This window comes from Penicillium samsonianum (genome assembly GCF_028829775.1).
Source record: "Penicillium samsonianum strain IBT 33392 chromosome Unknown utg000005l_segment0_segment0, whole genome shotgun sequence".
Taxonomy (NCBI): Eukaryota; Fungi; Ascomycota; class Eurotiomycetes; order Eurotiales; family Aspergillaceae; genus Penicillium; species Penicillium samsonianum.
In genome coordinates, this window is record NW_026643263.1 from 3,254,705 (window position 1) to 3,268,973 (window position 14,269).

The 14,269-nt window shown below is 48.0% G+C and overlaps 8 protein-coding genes across 8 annotated transcripts; 5 read left to right on the top strand and 3 right to left on the bottom strand.

Moving 5' to 3' along the window:
• Positions 1–5: 5 nt before the first annotated feature.
• N7471_010133 (uncharacterized protein) lies at positions 6–516 on the top strand (the record flags this gene model as incomplete). The annotated part of the gene is made up of 2 exons (XM_057282852.1): positions 6–383; positions 439–516. The coding sequence occupies 2 exons, from the start codon at positions 6–8 to the stop codon at positions 514–516; spliced, it is 456 nt and encodes a 151-aa protein (XP_057133735.1).
• A 355-nt stretch (positions 517–871) lies between these two features.
• Positions 872–1,879, bottom strand: N7471_010134 (DODA-type extradiol aromatic ring-opening family dioxygenase; the record flags this gene model as incomplete). Its single annotated transcript, XM_057282853.1, has 3 exons — positions 872–1,582; positions 1,662–1,792; positions 1,864–1,879. 3 exons carry the CDS (start codon positions 1,877–1,879, stop codon positions 872–874), a joined length of 858 nt encoding a protein of 285 aa, XP_057133736.1.
• Positions 1,880–2,287: 408 nt separating this feature from the next.
• Positions 2,288–3,983, top strand: N7471_010135 (uncharacterized protein; the record flags this gene model as incomplete). Its single annotated transcript, XM_057282854.1, has 5 exons — positions 2,288–2,435; positions 2,519–3,305; positions 3,362–3,478; positions 3,534–3,655; positions 3,712–3,983. The coding sequence occupies 5 exons, from the start codon at positions 2,288–2,290 to the stop codon at positions 3,981–3,983; spliced, it is 1,446 nt and encodes a 481-aa protein (XP_057133737.1).
• A 554-nt stretch (positions 3,984–4,537) lies between these two features.
• On the bottom strand, positions 4,538–6,587 carry N7471_010136 (uncharacterized protein; the record flags this gene model as incomplete). Its single annotated transcript, XM_057282855.1, has 5 exons — positions 4,538–5,266; positions 5,330–5,483; positions 5,547–6,002; positions 6,062–6,227; positions 6,299–6,587. 5 exons carry the CDS (start codon positions 6,585–6,587, stop codon positions 4,538–4,540), a joined length of 1,794 nt encoding a protein of 597 aa, XP_057133738.1.
• A 453-nt stretch (positions 6,588–7,040) lies between these two features.
• Positions 7,041–7,611, top strand: N7471_010137 (cupin domain-containing protein; the record flags this gene model as incomplete). The annotated part of the gene is made up of 2 exons (XM_057282856.1): positions 7,041–7,415; positions 7,477–7,611. 2 exons carry the CDS (start codon positions 7,041–7,043, stop codon positions 7,609–7,611), a joined length of 510 nt encoding a protein of 169 aa, XP_057133739.1.
• A 730-nt stretch (positions 7,612–8,341) lies between these two features.
• Positions 8,342–9,059, bottom strand: N7471_010138 (nuclear transport factor 2 family protein; the record flags this gene model as incomplete). Its single annotated transcript, XM_057282857.1, has 4 exons — positions 8,342–8,378; positions 8,472–8,730; positions 8,788–8,950; positions 9,009–9,059. 4 exons carry the CDS (start codon positions 9,057–9,059, stop codon positions 8,342–8,344), a joined length of 510 nt encoding a protein of 169 aa, XP_057133740.1.
• A 143-nt stretch (positions 9,060–9,202) lies between these two features.
• N7471_010139 (putative salicylate hydroxylase) lies at positions 9,203–10,768 on the top strand (the record flags this gene model as incomplete). Its single annotated transcript, XM_057282858.1, has 6 exons — positions 9,203–9,289; positions 9,361–9,531; positions 9,603–9,755; positions 9,823–9,903; positions 9,961–10,408; positions 10,467–10,768. 6 exons carry the CDS (start codon positions 9,203–9,205, stop codon positions 10,766–10,768), a joined length of 1,242 nt encoding a protein of 413 aa, XP_057133741.1.
• An 898-nt stretch (positions 10,769–11,666) lies between these two features.
• Positions 11,667–14,139, top strand: N7471_010140 (putative C6 and C2H2 transcription factor RegA-like; the record flags this gene model as incomplete). Its single annotated transcript, XM_057282859.1, has 5 exons — positions 11,667–11,846; positions 11,921–12,730; positions 12,817–13,086; positions 13,148–13,289; positions 13,349–14,139. The coding sequence occupies 5 exons, from the start codon at positions 11,667–11,669 to the stop codon at positions 14,137–14,139; spliced, it is 2,193 nt and encodes a 730-aa protein (XP_057133742.1).
• Between the last annotated feature and the right edge of the window lie 130 nt (positions 14,140–14,269).

Consider the following 14,269-nt stretch of genomic DNA (forward strand, 5'->3'; position numbering starts at 1 on the left):
CCACCATGGCTTCAGTGACGGCAAGAACAAAAGCTGGACAGAAAGCTTCAAACCTTGATGCTGCTACTCTTTCAATCATCGGCGACTATGACATACATTATTCTTCATCTGAGCAGCCTCACGCAGCGCAACATACAAGCAGACTAGTCACCGTTGCTGGTCAGATACAGCGGGAAGCACAACCAACCGAATTTGATCCCACCCTTGCACCGCACCCTTTGGTTAGCTATCCTGTCTCCAACCCAGATTGGTGGCAGAAAGCATATCGTCAAGTCCCGGCCTACCGCCCAGTCAATAAGGACCTAGATCGCGAGCAACGGCGGCAGAGCCCACTTTTCCAGGCTGTGGGCTTTTTCATGATTGCAGGATGCTCTATTATTGCAGTGAGTCTACGTGAAGCGTGATCATGCGAGAAAGACCGGACTAATTCATCATTAGAACTGGTCATCGCTTTGGAGGAATACGGCTGGGCAGCTGACTGATTTTGGTGTTGGTAAAATTGGTGGTGAATTCTGATCAGTGTAACGTATCGAGAGATCTTTAGTATCTGTAGTGCTGGTATAAGTTGACGAGATTTGAATGTACCTATCTCAACGGTGGTTGTTTCTAAATACTTCCATCCTATCTGAAGTGAAGGTTTATACTTTCGCAAGTTAGGATACCCAAATACTCAGATCATGATTTAATTACGATTTCTGGGCCATTTGCGTTGAAAGTTGCGGTGTGCGTTTTATTCCAAGCAAACATACATTTAAGTGCAAATCAATACGGCGCCCTTTACTCCCTTCGAAAATAATGATTTGGCAATTCCGGGTCTCAAAGCGTGCAAGAAAACAAAGTACAGATGAAAGGGGATGCTCTAACTCTTGGACTAGTTCCAAGAACCCAACTGATATTGAGTGTTACACATGTTCACGAGCTCCCAGCACTCGCCCATAACAACGTTGGATCCTCGCTCATCGACGCCTCCAGCGGCACCAGCAACGAATAGAGAAGCCATCCAATGGTCATCAGTCCCATGAGCTTCTCTGAAACGTGGGTGCTTCATTAGTCGAGTTAATGCACGGCGCAATTGCGGGCCCTTATTACGCAGAATTGCGTCCTCCACAGCTTGACGAAACTGCAATGCCCAGTCATCTGGAGGAACTGGCTGCGCGAAATTATCTCCGAAGCGGAACATGTGCTCCCAATGGTTCCGATAAAGGTTGTGCACAGAGCCCCCGCTTCCAATGATCAACGTACCATCATATCGCATCGGGCGCAACGCAGTGCCCATCTTAACATGAAAGTGGGGATCGTACCGAGCATTCATCGAGACCAAGGTAGTTGGAATAGGCACGCAGTGGGGAAACATGCGAATGATCACAAGAAAAGTGTCATGGATCCAGTCAAACTTCGGCGCTGCTCGAGCCTTGAAACCTGCGGCACATAGTCTGTCTATAACCTCCTGGCCTCCTTCAATATCGGGCAACAACTTGTAGGGTAGATACCGATCATCGCGAACGCCACCCATGGGCAGCTTCTTTGGGTCTGGGTTCATGCTGACTTCAACATCATCTCCAAGTGTCGCCCAGTGAGCACCCTTTGCGTGGGAGGAAATCAATTAGCCTTTGACAAGACAGAATGGAGACTCGCACGGCATCGAAAGTAGAAGAACTCACCATCATGACTATACGCTTAACTCCTCGTCGTAAGGCTTCGTTACCTACTTCCTCCCATATCTTTGCAGGTTCCGACTCCTCGCCCAGCATCATGGTCGAGCCATGTGCGAAGAGAAACACAGGGGTTGCTTCTAGATTGAATATGGAAAATGTAAGTCTATCTAATCGCTAAAACCCGCCGGAGTGTGTCTTTCCCACATACTGTTGTCGCTGTCCATTTCGCTGAACCTGGCTTGTGATGAGTGTGCTGAATGATAATTGGTTAATGTGACAAATGTAGCGATTTTGAGATCGAAGGCTTCAATCTCCTTTCAGGCATGTCCTTTTGGGTCCCCTAATTTCGGGCCATTGGGCCAAAATCAGTTGCATGGGTTCCCCGATGGCGTGTGGAGAGTTCGGGCCGCCCCACTGCTGCGTGTGGAGCCGAACCTACCGGTCAATTAGAGGGGCGGATGGAATGTGGGATCATCCGGTTTGTCCTCGGGCCACCACTCATGCTCCTGCTGGGTAGTACTAAAGTAAAAATAATCAATAAAACGTGGGGTGAGCACAAAACTGGGTATTCATTGACGTGTTTGCTGTCCCAAAGTTTGCTTATTCACTTGGTCGAACTGAAGATCTACACCATGTCGCTAACCGAGATGTATGAGGCCGTACAGGCAGCCTGGGTCGAAGGTCGTCTCGAAAATGTGCTTCAAAGACAGAAAGAACTTGTTCGCTTGCACAAGATCTTGGAAGAATCTCGATCTGATCTGATGGCAGCAGTTTCTGAGGGTACGTAGCAATCTCCCTCAAAGGTAACGGAAGTTAAATAACAGCTTCGTGCGAGCTGTAGCACTAATTCTATCCTGTCACAGATGTCGAAGTCTCAGGACCCAACGCATTAAGAGAGGTCGATCTCGCTCTTGATGCAATCCAACAACTTTACGATCAACTTGACTCCCCTTCCGCGCTCGCGAAAGAAAAGTCCGTCCAGGCTGGTCACTCAAGTCCCTTGAACTCGGTGGCGCTGGGTCCGGTGCTTATTCAAGCCGCCTTACCGTGCCCAATTTCGTCTGCAATTTTACCTCTGGCGGCTGCTGTTGCTGCCGGAAGTTGTTGCCTTGTCCTTTTGTGCACCGAATCGCCCGCGGTCAGCAGAGTTCTCCGTACTGCCATCCGCAACAGCCTGGACTATGAGGCGGTTGGTGTCATGGACGAATTCCTGAGCCCCAGGGATCTCAGTTCACTGTACTTTGAGTCGGCCGTCTTGCAAGACTCCACCACTGGCCTAGAGTTCGCAACGGTTTTGCGGCAGACCAACCCGACTGTGAGAGTTCACATTCCAGCCCTCGGACTGCCTGCTATTTTTATTGACCGTAGCACCCCGGCACTGGAACTGGCTGCACAATGGGTAAAAGACTCTGTTCAAAATAGTGGTATCAACCATACTGGACGGATGCCTCGTATCTGCTTCGTGGATGAATTCGTCATTGAAAAGTTCCATTCGATCATGCAGAATTACAATGAAAACTCGGACAAGGCTTGGGCGCCATTGCCTGAATCGACCATGACAGAAGAGATAGCAAGGAAGTTTAAGTCTCTTTTCCCATCTCTCGGGAAAAAGCATGAATTGCTTAGATTGACCGTCTTGCAATCCACTGAGTAAGGCTGACGACATCTGAGTTCCAAATATTATCGAGTGGATCTAACATATCTAGTCCCATCAACGCTGAAACTATGGGCCAGGTGGCAAGATTGCTCACTCAGTCTTACAAAGGGATATTATTAGTCCCAACTTGCAGTTTAGACCATGGTATTGACCTGTGGAACAAAGTGTAAGTCCAGACTCCAGATCCCAAGACCACTTAGACATCGACTTAACTTTTTTAGGAACTCTGGCATGTCTGCCGCTGCAACTTACATATTCGGGCAAGATAGAGAAACCTGGTATCTCGCACGTTTCCTGAAATCAGATCATTGCTTTATAAATTGTATTCCTCCGCGGTCATTTGGTACGCCTCTTCAATGATGTGCAAGAAAAAGCTAAAGCTAACCTCGTGCTCTACAGCTATGATTGCGCCAAGCTCAACACAAGATACCTTTACGCTCCCTTACCGCCCAGAAGACTTCTCCACCAACAAGGTTATTTTGCGGGACAGTAGCCCGGCTTCGCCACGTGGGTTGTTGGACTTGAAGCGAATCGCGCAAACACCTGGTGGTCAGCTCTCATATTTTGAGCAAGGACTTATTGTTGGATTAAGTATTACTGCCTTGGCTGTTTCGGGTCTTGTATTTGCTATTTTCAAAGGGTTCAAGGGCTATTATCAGTGGAGAGGTTGAACAAAGTACCAGCAGTCACTAAATCCCATTTGTATTTATAGCGATCACAATATTGCCCGTACAGATGAGCTGAGTCTTGATACGTAACATTAGTTATTTAGTCCACTGAGCCTAAACTACGTCACCTCGCCCCCCATTGATAGAAGATCAAGGGTGTACGAAGGTCGCAGAGCAAATTATGCTCGCGAATCCTCGAAATTCTAAACATCAGTAGATGGATAAACTTACTCTGTATTTGAAAGTGCCTCTTATTTAGATAATACGCAAGTTAAAGGCCAATAACATAGCTTGATCCTTCAAATTATAATAAAATTATACTAATAGACTTAGAACTCATCGGGCGGGGAATGTATTGTGGACGAGAATAACTTTGGATTTAAACCTAAGTACGACAGGGGATGGTGCAGGAAGGCAGTGTGGAATATCGGCTGAATTGCACCCATGCTTTCCAAGTCAAGGAATTTAAGTTGCCGGCGTAGTTTATTCCAGTGGGATGATGCGGTTTCTTCTGCAATTTCGAGCAACTTCCTTGAATCTTCATTCACCGAGGACCTCTAGAACGGTTCAACAAATGGGACAATGAGATGGCTTCCATCTTCATATCCCAAATGCAGTGTATGACGCCCAATGTTCGCAGTGTCTGGATGGTGATTCAGGAACTCAAACTCCATCAAGCTCATGTAATGACCGGCTACCTTCAGAATGAGAGATTCTCCGGCCTCGAAAGTGATTCCAGACGGCCATATTGGTACTTCTAATCGATAAACCTGATTTGGATCTACCGCTTCTTCCTTTTTATCATGGCGATATCTCGGCCAGGTGTTCGAATCTGAAGACGGAATCTGCGTGCTGGCATGTGTTGCTCGAAGAACACCAGTAGGCCCAAGATACTTGAGAAAGCAGGAATTGGGTACTTCGTCTGCACTGCTCTTTGGCGGCACAAGTTGATCAAGGGGAACATTCATATGTTGCAAAATCTCCCCTGACTTATTCATTTTTCGTAGTTGAACAAAAACGTCCAAGTCCTGCGCAATATCCGCAGAAACGTATAGGATAGCTTTGCTGTAGCCTATCAACCAAGTCGGCTGCTGAAACTGGTAGGCAAATACAAGCTCCTCAGCAATGCCATCAGGCTGGGTAGGCACGAAGTCAGCTTGGTATGACAGTCGAGATGAATCATCCGGCCGAGTAAGAGAGAGCTGTTTAGAGCCAGTGAGGAAAAGTTTCGAATATTGCGTCTGAGGCACTGGATATGACGGGAATGGGATATTCTCAATCGGAGACTAATTTCGCAGCGCCGCCGTTAGTCAACATCCAAGATTGAAGGATAGAATGACGCATTTTACATCGTTGAAAGGTAGCAACGAAACACGAACTGGAGGTGTCGAAGGCCATCCGTTCGGTTTCTCTTTAGTGTAGTAGTCCAAGAATCTGCGGAGATCCTGCGTGCTTTCATCTGAGTATAGGTCTGACCACTCCTGCTTGGGATGCACTCGTAGCCTAACAAATTAGTTAAAAATGTACCAAATGGCAATGGGACTAGACCAATACGGGCTTACTTACCATTTGTCTTTAGACCCTAAGGCGTTAAATCCTCCAATAGAGCCACTAGTATGTAGTGAGGTTGAGTAGCTTGCGAGCACATAACATGGTGCTGTAACATGCTCCAAATTAGCTACTTTGTCCTCCCAATACTCGTTGAAGAGTGGATAGCGGTTCAGCATCTCAGTTATTGCCTCAACCTGACCTCTTCCCACCATGGATGATTCTAAGATCTTCCAGAATTTTTGATAGGGATAGGGGGTACCACCACGGCAAAGCGTGTCTCTGTAAAAGTCGCTGGCCCCCTCCCACGGGGCAAAAGCGGCCAGATGAGGAGGCCGCTCTGCCGCAATGAACCATTGGGACATAGCCAGCCAGCTATTGCCAGCAAGTGCCACCTTTCCGTTGCACCACTCCATTTGGGCCACAAACTCGATTGCATCGTATCCATCGTGGCCATCTTGAGATCCTAGCCATCTTCACAATGTTGAATTAGCATTTCGGTATGTATCTTACTGTAAAGGCGTTCAACGTACGGGATATTTCCTTCTGAATTCCAACAGCCACGTAGATCAAAATTGACAATCGCATAATCATGTTCAACCCAATCGGCAGGATCTAATCCTTCAAATTTTTCGTAGCCACTCAATCTTTCCTCGGGGACTCCAAATCGGCCTTCAATCATGTGGAGTCCGTGGGGCCCTATATGGCGTTACTCTCATCAGCCTGATGATCTTGGGACGAAGCATCCCTAAAGATATTCTGCTACGTACCATTTCCACCTTTACCGTATGGACTCCACACTAAGATTGCCGGTATATTGTTCTTGTTCGTGGGCCGAAAAATGTCACAATAAAGTTTGGTGCCATCTCTCATAGGAACCGCCACGTCTCGTTCGAGAAGAGTATCCACTGGGAAAGCGGCGTTCCTCTCTCCTTTCCGAAAGCCCTTCCGAAGTACTGTCTTGGAAGGATAGAATGGGGCTGACTGGCTGGCAGCCTTATCCTCCGGCACAATGGCTGGGGCAAAGGCAACATCAAAAGAAGCAATATGGAGAGACATTCTGAAATAGGATCGGGTGAATGGCAACAATATCAGAGTGTGTTGGTTATGGCTCCATCTCTGAGCTTACTTTATATCTTTCCCATAATCCTGCGAACTATGAAAATCCGTTAACTGGGGAAGCGAGCAAGTGTGGGGTAGCCGAGAGGGGCCGAAAGCATGCCCGAAAAGGGCGTTTGCACAACCGCCAGCCAGAACTTCTCCCAAGTTTGGGGGAAACTACGGGGCTAGTCTGGTGTTTGCTGCTAGTGGAGCGGATGCATTCCGCAGCCTATGATCCGGGGTAGAACAAGCGGGGATGCGGAATCACAAGCTAGCCTGATGACCTCCTTAGAAGCACGAGTGGTCAAAATCAGTCTATAAATGATCAAGTTGAACGTGAGTAGTGTTTGGGAAACTCGAATCTCTTGTGGGCTTTTGTACTTGCCTTTGCCCTGACCGCATTTCTTCAAAATGGGTTCAGATGGTGCTCCTGTTCCTCTTCGACGTGTCGTTACCACCCACAAAGGCAACGAATCGGCAATTCTATCGGATATATATCTCAGTCCTAGTGATGGCTTCGCTGCCAAAGCCGCAACTATCTGGATGACCAATCAATACCCGGCGGAGTTGATGATCAGTGATCCGAGTGTTGACACTCGAAGCAAGCAGATGTATAGTAGGGGTTCGCTGATTCGCGTAGTGGATTTCCCACCCAAGTCGATCGGACATAACCACCGCACACAGTCGCTTGACTATGCCATCATATTGGATGGTGAAATGGACATGCTCCTCGATGACGGATCAAAAACTAGGGTTCAGGCTGGCGATGTCATCGTGCAACAGGCAGTGAGTTGATTCTCGGCATTTGATCAATTACCACACACTTGACAGCTAACGTACAATTTAGACTATGCATCAGTGGAATAACCCAACCGACAGAACCTCACGTGTTATTTTCGTCTTGCTTCCCTCGGAGCCTTTCATTGTAGGAGAGCCACTGGGGGATGAGGGAATTCCGGAAGCCTACAGAGTGAAAGACTAGTTGAGCGCTTATTGTCTTGATAATTTGGTCTATTTCTCAGAGCCAGGACGTAATTGTTTGCTGGACCTTCCTTTCACTCACATATTGGAAGTAATCTTTGCAATATTGTTGAGATCACGGATCAGGTGACTCAGTTCTCAAGGAGTATTTTGTTTCTCTCTCTGTTTGTCTTCCTTTCTTTCCCATGGCAGTTAGTCAATACAGAAATTTTCTATCTCGATCTCCCTTCCTGGGTTTCCATTAAATATACTTATGACAAAGTCAAGCGGCAGCAAACTCTTCATCATAAAAGCTGAAGCCTATACACCAGCAAGAGCACAGCTCTCAATCAATGAATGTAATGATGGTTGGTTGTGGGGGGGAAGAGAGAGAAAGCTATCTGTAAGGTGAGAGATATAGAGCTATGTGGGTTCACCCCCATGGGCAAACAAATATGTCAAACACAAACTTCAAATGTTCGTAGCTTTTTGTAACGTTGGTTAACCTAAATTAACTGAGCATCACTAGCTACTTTGAGTAGTTCTCCTGATAGCAACCAACCCATCAGCTACCATCCCATCATCTTCTCCCTGAGTCCTACGGGTGCAAATGTACATGGATTAACAAAATTCATATCGGATAAGCTGTTCCTCTCAACTAGCAAGTTCGACCAAGGCATTCAACCATTTCATATCATATTTGAAAGCTTCAAAATTAGAATAACTGCCCCTGCCTAGCCTTGGGTACACATCTACTGATTCTCTTTGATGGCTCTAACCACCAGATCCCTATAGTTATGTAAGATGTCAGCTAGCTGATTACGTAGGTAGGATCCAGATCCACCACACCCGGGCAACCTTGGAAGCACCCAGATAACTTACGTATCCATATAGGCGCGAATCTTGACAATCTTATTCTGATCGTCGAACTCGCATATCCAAGTATACTCGTTGTTAAATGGGAGGCCATTCTTGCATTTAGTATCCACGGCCTTCATCTCGACCGCAGCCTGCCGACCATCGCAGATGATGTTCTCAACTTGAAGTTTCAAAGGGCTCGCCCATGTAGAACTGAGACCTTTTGTTCCCTCGTGAAATTGCTTTTTGGAATGGTAGTGGCCAGCGATGGGGCAATATGTGCCTACCACAAACTAATTCAGCAAGGAAAAGAGCGGGCTTGTGGGTTAGAATTCCCAACCTTTCACCTGCCAGTCCACATCTTCGGCGATACTCTCAAAGAAGGCAGCGGCATCCCCTTTTTCGAAAGGCGCGAAAATTTCTCTGACTTGCTCGGTTGTAGGCATATTCACCGAAAAGGGGTCTTCACAAAGGTCTGGTGTCGCGAAAAGGGTAAACTGGCCCTTCAATAATGGATAACCGCAAAATTAGTAGGCGGCCCAAAAACAATAAACTCCGCACCTGCGGAAATAATGCGTGGATCGCCCCTTTGCTCGGCTCAGGTTCAAGCATGCTTCGGCTGTGTGTGGGGAGACCCGAAAAGAGAGCCGAAACGAGTTTTCTTCAGTAACATGAGTAATGAAATCCCGACGGCACCATAAATCGAATTACTCCCAAGGGATCTGTCGGAGAAGTCACCAGACATTTTGCTTAATATGGGTCTCCAAGTGGTTGTTGTTGGCGCAGGCTTGGCTGGCCTTGCAGCCGCAATTGCTCTTCATCGTGCGGGTCATAATGTAAAAGTACGTGGAAATACATTTCAATCATTTGGACAGGTTAGAACCCAGCAATACTTACATGATCATCCGATTAGGTTATTGAACAGTCTGGCTTCCACAATGAAGTCGGAGCCGCGATCCATATCGCACCCAACGCTACTCGAGTCTTGAAAGATCTGGGCTGTGATTTCAATAGCCTCCACCCCGTTCAATGCAACCGCCTGCAAGTCTGGGATCCAAATGGAAGCCTTCTTTGGACCCCGGTTGTGCGTTTCAGCTTGAGCTCTTTCAATACTTAGTTGAAAGCTGGAGTATGCTAATACCCTATTGTTTCCAGGTTACCAAAGACCTACAAATCCTGCTAGGTACTACGGACAACTGGGTTCTTACTCACCGGGTCGATCTTCACAATACTCTTCGCGACGCTGCCACCCAAAAGATCGATGGTCGAACTATCGACATCTCTCTTTCCTCCCGAGTGGCTTCCGTGGTAAGTGCATGCCCCCAACGCAGATAAACCGAAGCCCACTGGTTTCTAACATTTGTATTTTGCGCAGGACCCAGAGGCTGGTGTTGTCAGGCTGGAAAATGGAGATACCTTCATAGGTGATCTAATTGTCGGAGCAGATGGAATACACGTAAGCAACACCGAGGCCGCTACCGATAGAACAGTTGCTAATTGAGCGTTGCGGTAGTCACGAGCTGTGAAGGCAATTGTGGGAGATGAACGCGGAAAGGAGAGCACAGGCCAAAATTGTTTCCGTTTTCTCGTTCCACTGGCAAAGGCGCTGGCCAATCCTTTAACTGCCGCTCTATTATCCAAGACCGGGTTAGATGGGGTTCATGCCTTTTCAGGCCCAGACCGCCGTCTTGTCATCTATCCTTGTCGCAATGGCAATTTACTCAACATTGTGGCAATTCATCCGGCAGGCAGTGATAAGGCGAAGGAAGCTTCTTGGTTGGAGTCGGCAGACCTTGAACAACTTCTCCAAACCTACTCTTCATTTGGTCCAGAGCTTCGGGAGCTTTGTGGCATGGCCGAGGATCTTAAGCTCTGGAGCCTAGTGTCGCGCTCTCCGCCGAGGACATTCATCAAGGGCAAGATGGCCTTGGTTGGCGATGCAGCACACCCAACACTTCCACGTAAGTCTAACTTCTTCGGTTCCAAGCATGCCCCCTTCTAATTATTTATCACGCATAGACCAAGGTCAGGGCGGCGCGCAGGCGTTTGAAGATGCTGCCGCTTTAGGTGGTGTATTTCCAGCAGATACCAGGCCTGATCAGGTAACCCAGCGTTTAGCTCTGTACAATAAGGTCCGCTACGACCGAGCGGTAACTGTGATGATGATGTCGAAGACTCATGACGAACGCCGAGCGGAAATGCTGGCCGAGCTCCGCGAATATGTCCCCAATGCGGAAGTGCCCAAGGACATGTTCTCGTTTACCTGGCCTTCGAACCCCGCTGAGGATGCCAGAAGACTACTTGCAGAGCAAACTTCTTAGAGTGAGAATGATATATCGGCCTTGGCTCGTGTGTGCATTACAGAACCTTTATTTTAAATGAAGATTGCCCCTTTATCCTTTCGTTCTATTATCGAAAGAGTATTCCGGGATAGCTGGAAACATTAATATTCGTAAGAAGATTCTCAGAATTTACATAAGGAATACCAAGCAATGACCACTGCGCAGGATTCGGACAGGTGGAATTTCCGAGTGTAGTACCGGGGAAATGGGGAATGTGGGGAGCCGATACGAGCTACAAACTATTCCGTACACACTTTGAAACTACCTACATAGTAGATATGACCCACCTGGCCAATTGATGATCGCTTTCGCCTCCCCGCGTAATCCTTGATCTCGTGACTGCGAGTCCGGGGCGATCGTTTGCCGGAATTGACGGCGGCGTAACTGCTGGTAGTAGCAACCGTCGTGAGATGCATTGGCTTAAGCTTCTGTCTTGTTCCATGCTGTGATACTCGCACTCTGTGAGCCAGGTCATAGCAGCCATGCAATCAGATATATTTAATTGCGAGCACTGCGGCAATTTATTCAACAGGCGGGAGCACTATCAACGACACCTTCTCACTCACACTAAAGAAAGACCATTTGTAGGTTCCACTACAACCCCGGCCCTGGCCACACAAGATATCTTGATTCTGTCGCTGACCACTTACAGTCGTGTACGGAATGTGGCCATAGTTTCGCCCGAGTGTACGTTCAAATATGACGTCGCATTGCCATATGTCCCCCTCTGAAAAAAGAAGTATTAACAGTCGGTGCAGGGACGCCTTGACCCGACATAGCGCCCTAGTGCATACACAAGGTCATGTCGAGGGCTCGGGTGAACGACGACGAGTGGCTCAAGCATGTAAACCGTGCAATCTAGCCAAACTTCGATGCGATGGGCAGCGACCCTGCGACCGCTGTCGTCGATACGGAGATGAATGTCATTTTGAAGAACGCCAGAAGCGCCGGACTTTGGGCCGTACCTCGTCATTCTCTTTACCACGAGCTAAACGACCTCAAGCCCAAGCACCATGCATCAGCAACGAGATACCGCCACGTCTCCCCCGCCAAGGGGGTAATTTTCAGAATCCGAGTCCATGCGCGCCCTCCGTAATAGGAAATGAATCAATAACACCCGGAGGCGTGGAGCCATACACTCCATCCCAAGGCTCAGCTGACTTGCCAGATCTCAATGGCTTTTTTGTGGGTGGCCCGGATCAAATCGCTGCTCAAGCTGCAGCGCCTAGCTACCAGCGGCCGCTTGACCCCAGAGCTCCGAATTGGGAAAGCTTGCTAGGTGTTGAGGATTTGAATATCGGGGCGGACTTGGATGCATCTATATGGTCGGACATTTTGAATTCTCAATCGGCTATTGATCGCTTCGATAATATCTGGCTAAGTTCAACCCAGCCGCCTATGGTGCAAGATGTGGAAGCAAATCCCTCCCAGATGCCTACTCCTCTCACGCCGGCTGCCCTGGCTGAAATCTACAATCGTGGTTGCTCTCCTGGCCCCAGCGACCAAGAGGCCATCGAGCCTCGCCAATACCACCCAACCGCAATCGACGTCGACGCGCAGTTAACATTTCCAGACCTACGGCAGACCAGCACGGAACAAATCGACCAAGAGGATCTCGCTCATGTTCAGGAAACACAACAAACTGTTGTAGATGAAGTGGCTAAGTTAGCAGCAAATTTGGCGTCAAACTCACTATTCCCACCATTCAAGGAACTTGAAATTCCGCCTGCTCCAATTCTCAACGCGTGGACACAGCTCTACTTTGAACATTTCCACCCTGTCTTCCCAATACTTCACCCAGCCTCATTTGGATACCCCGACACTCATTGGCTGTTAGTATTCACTGTCAGCGCTATTGGGGCTCAATTCTCCCAGATACCTCGTGCACCAACTTGTTCAAGAGCCATGCATGAAATGATTCGCCGACAGTCGATGTTTCTAGTAAGTTCATGGCGCTCTTTCGAGCCATGACTCCGAACGCTCGATTAGCTTTCAACTACGGACACTGAGATACCTTTCTCTTCTAGTGCGAAACCCAGAACAAGAATGGTCGAGAATTATGGTTGACGCAGGTTATTTTACTCAATCATATTGGCTTGAGATATTCTGGAGAGCGAAGGGCGCTAGAGATCGCAGAAATCCTGCAGGCCCTCCCGGTTACTCTAGCTCGACGAAAGCAACTTTTCACAGATATCTTGTCCGCAAAGAAATTGACAGAACTCGATCTTTCACTTCGGCAGAGGTGGCAAATATGGACTCTTGATGAAGAACGAAGAAGAACTGGATTTGCTATATGGGTCAGTCTACTATCCAAATCTGATGTTCCTTGCTACAAGCAAATATTAAAGCCCAAATCAGCTTGTTGATTCAGGATTTCAATGTCATTTCGATCTAACCCCAGTCTTATGGGTCGGAGAACTTACTAATTCGCTACCCCGACGCGAGGACCCGTGGTCCGCTTCGAGCGCCGGAGGCTGGGCCAGCTATTCTACACATCCTGGTTTGTCGGCCGATTTTTCGCTCCATTATATATGAACACTGTGTCTCATTCATATCTAGATCCGGAGAGTCAGGTCACCCTGCAACAAGTCCTTGCTAATAATTCCTGGGTAACCGCATGGAACGGAACCGGCGTACTCGGCAAGCAAGCGCTTCTTCAACTGCTGATGAACGTTGTATCCAATGACGCCAGGCATCTATCTTTCTCTCAGGCTCAGTATACTCTGAGCCCACAAGCTGCCGAGGAATTACTCAAGGGCTTTTTGGCTTCCTTAGAGGACGAAGAGTTAGGCATTTCAGCAACAGAACGTAAGGCTTGCGGCGCCTACCGGCTCATGATTCTCTCGGCTCTAATGTCACGCAATACTCCTCAATTCTCGCTTCTCGCCACGGCTATGCGCATCAGATATCAGCGTTGCAGCGAGAAAGAATTTAGCGAAATGACCTCAGAATGGAGGAAGGCACCACAAGAACGTCGGCGAGCCGCTCTATACGCGGCACGCATCATCGAATCCGTCCGCGGACAATATTGTGCGCATTTCTCAACGCCAGTGCTATTGTTCCGCGCCACTTTGACTCTGTGGCTCTATACCATTCTTGATCCCCTGCCTTCAGATCAACATACAGCTGCGTCGCCCACAGTGATTTTAGGAGGTTCAAGAATGAATGATTCAGTTCAAAAGCAATGGGTAGAAACCGGGACCGGTCGTGTGAAGCTCCAAGGGGTTGGAAACATTTTTACCCCAAATGGCCGTGGGCGACTCCTGGACGAGTCAATATCTGTGATGCATACCATCCACTCGTGGGGAATCAGCAAAATATATGAGCAATTGCTGAGCCAATTACGATAGGCTTACCAAAAGCAAACTTTCAGATCTTAGACAATTATTGAATCGATACCACGTTCTTCTCTTTTTTCAACTGGGGACATAAGGGTCACATCAATGGAGCAAATATCATGAATTCCAGGAACGACGCCAC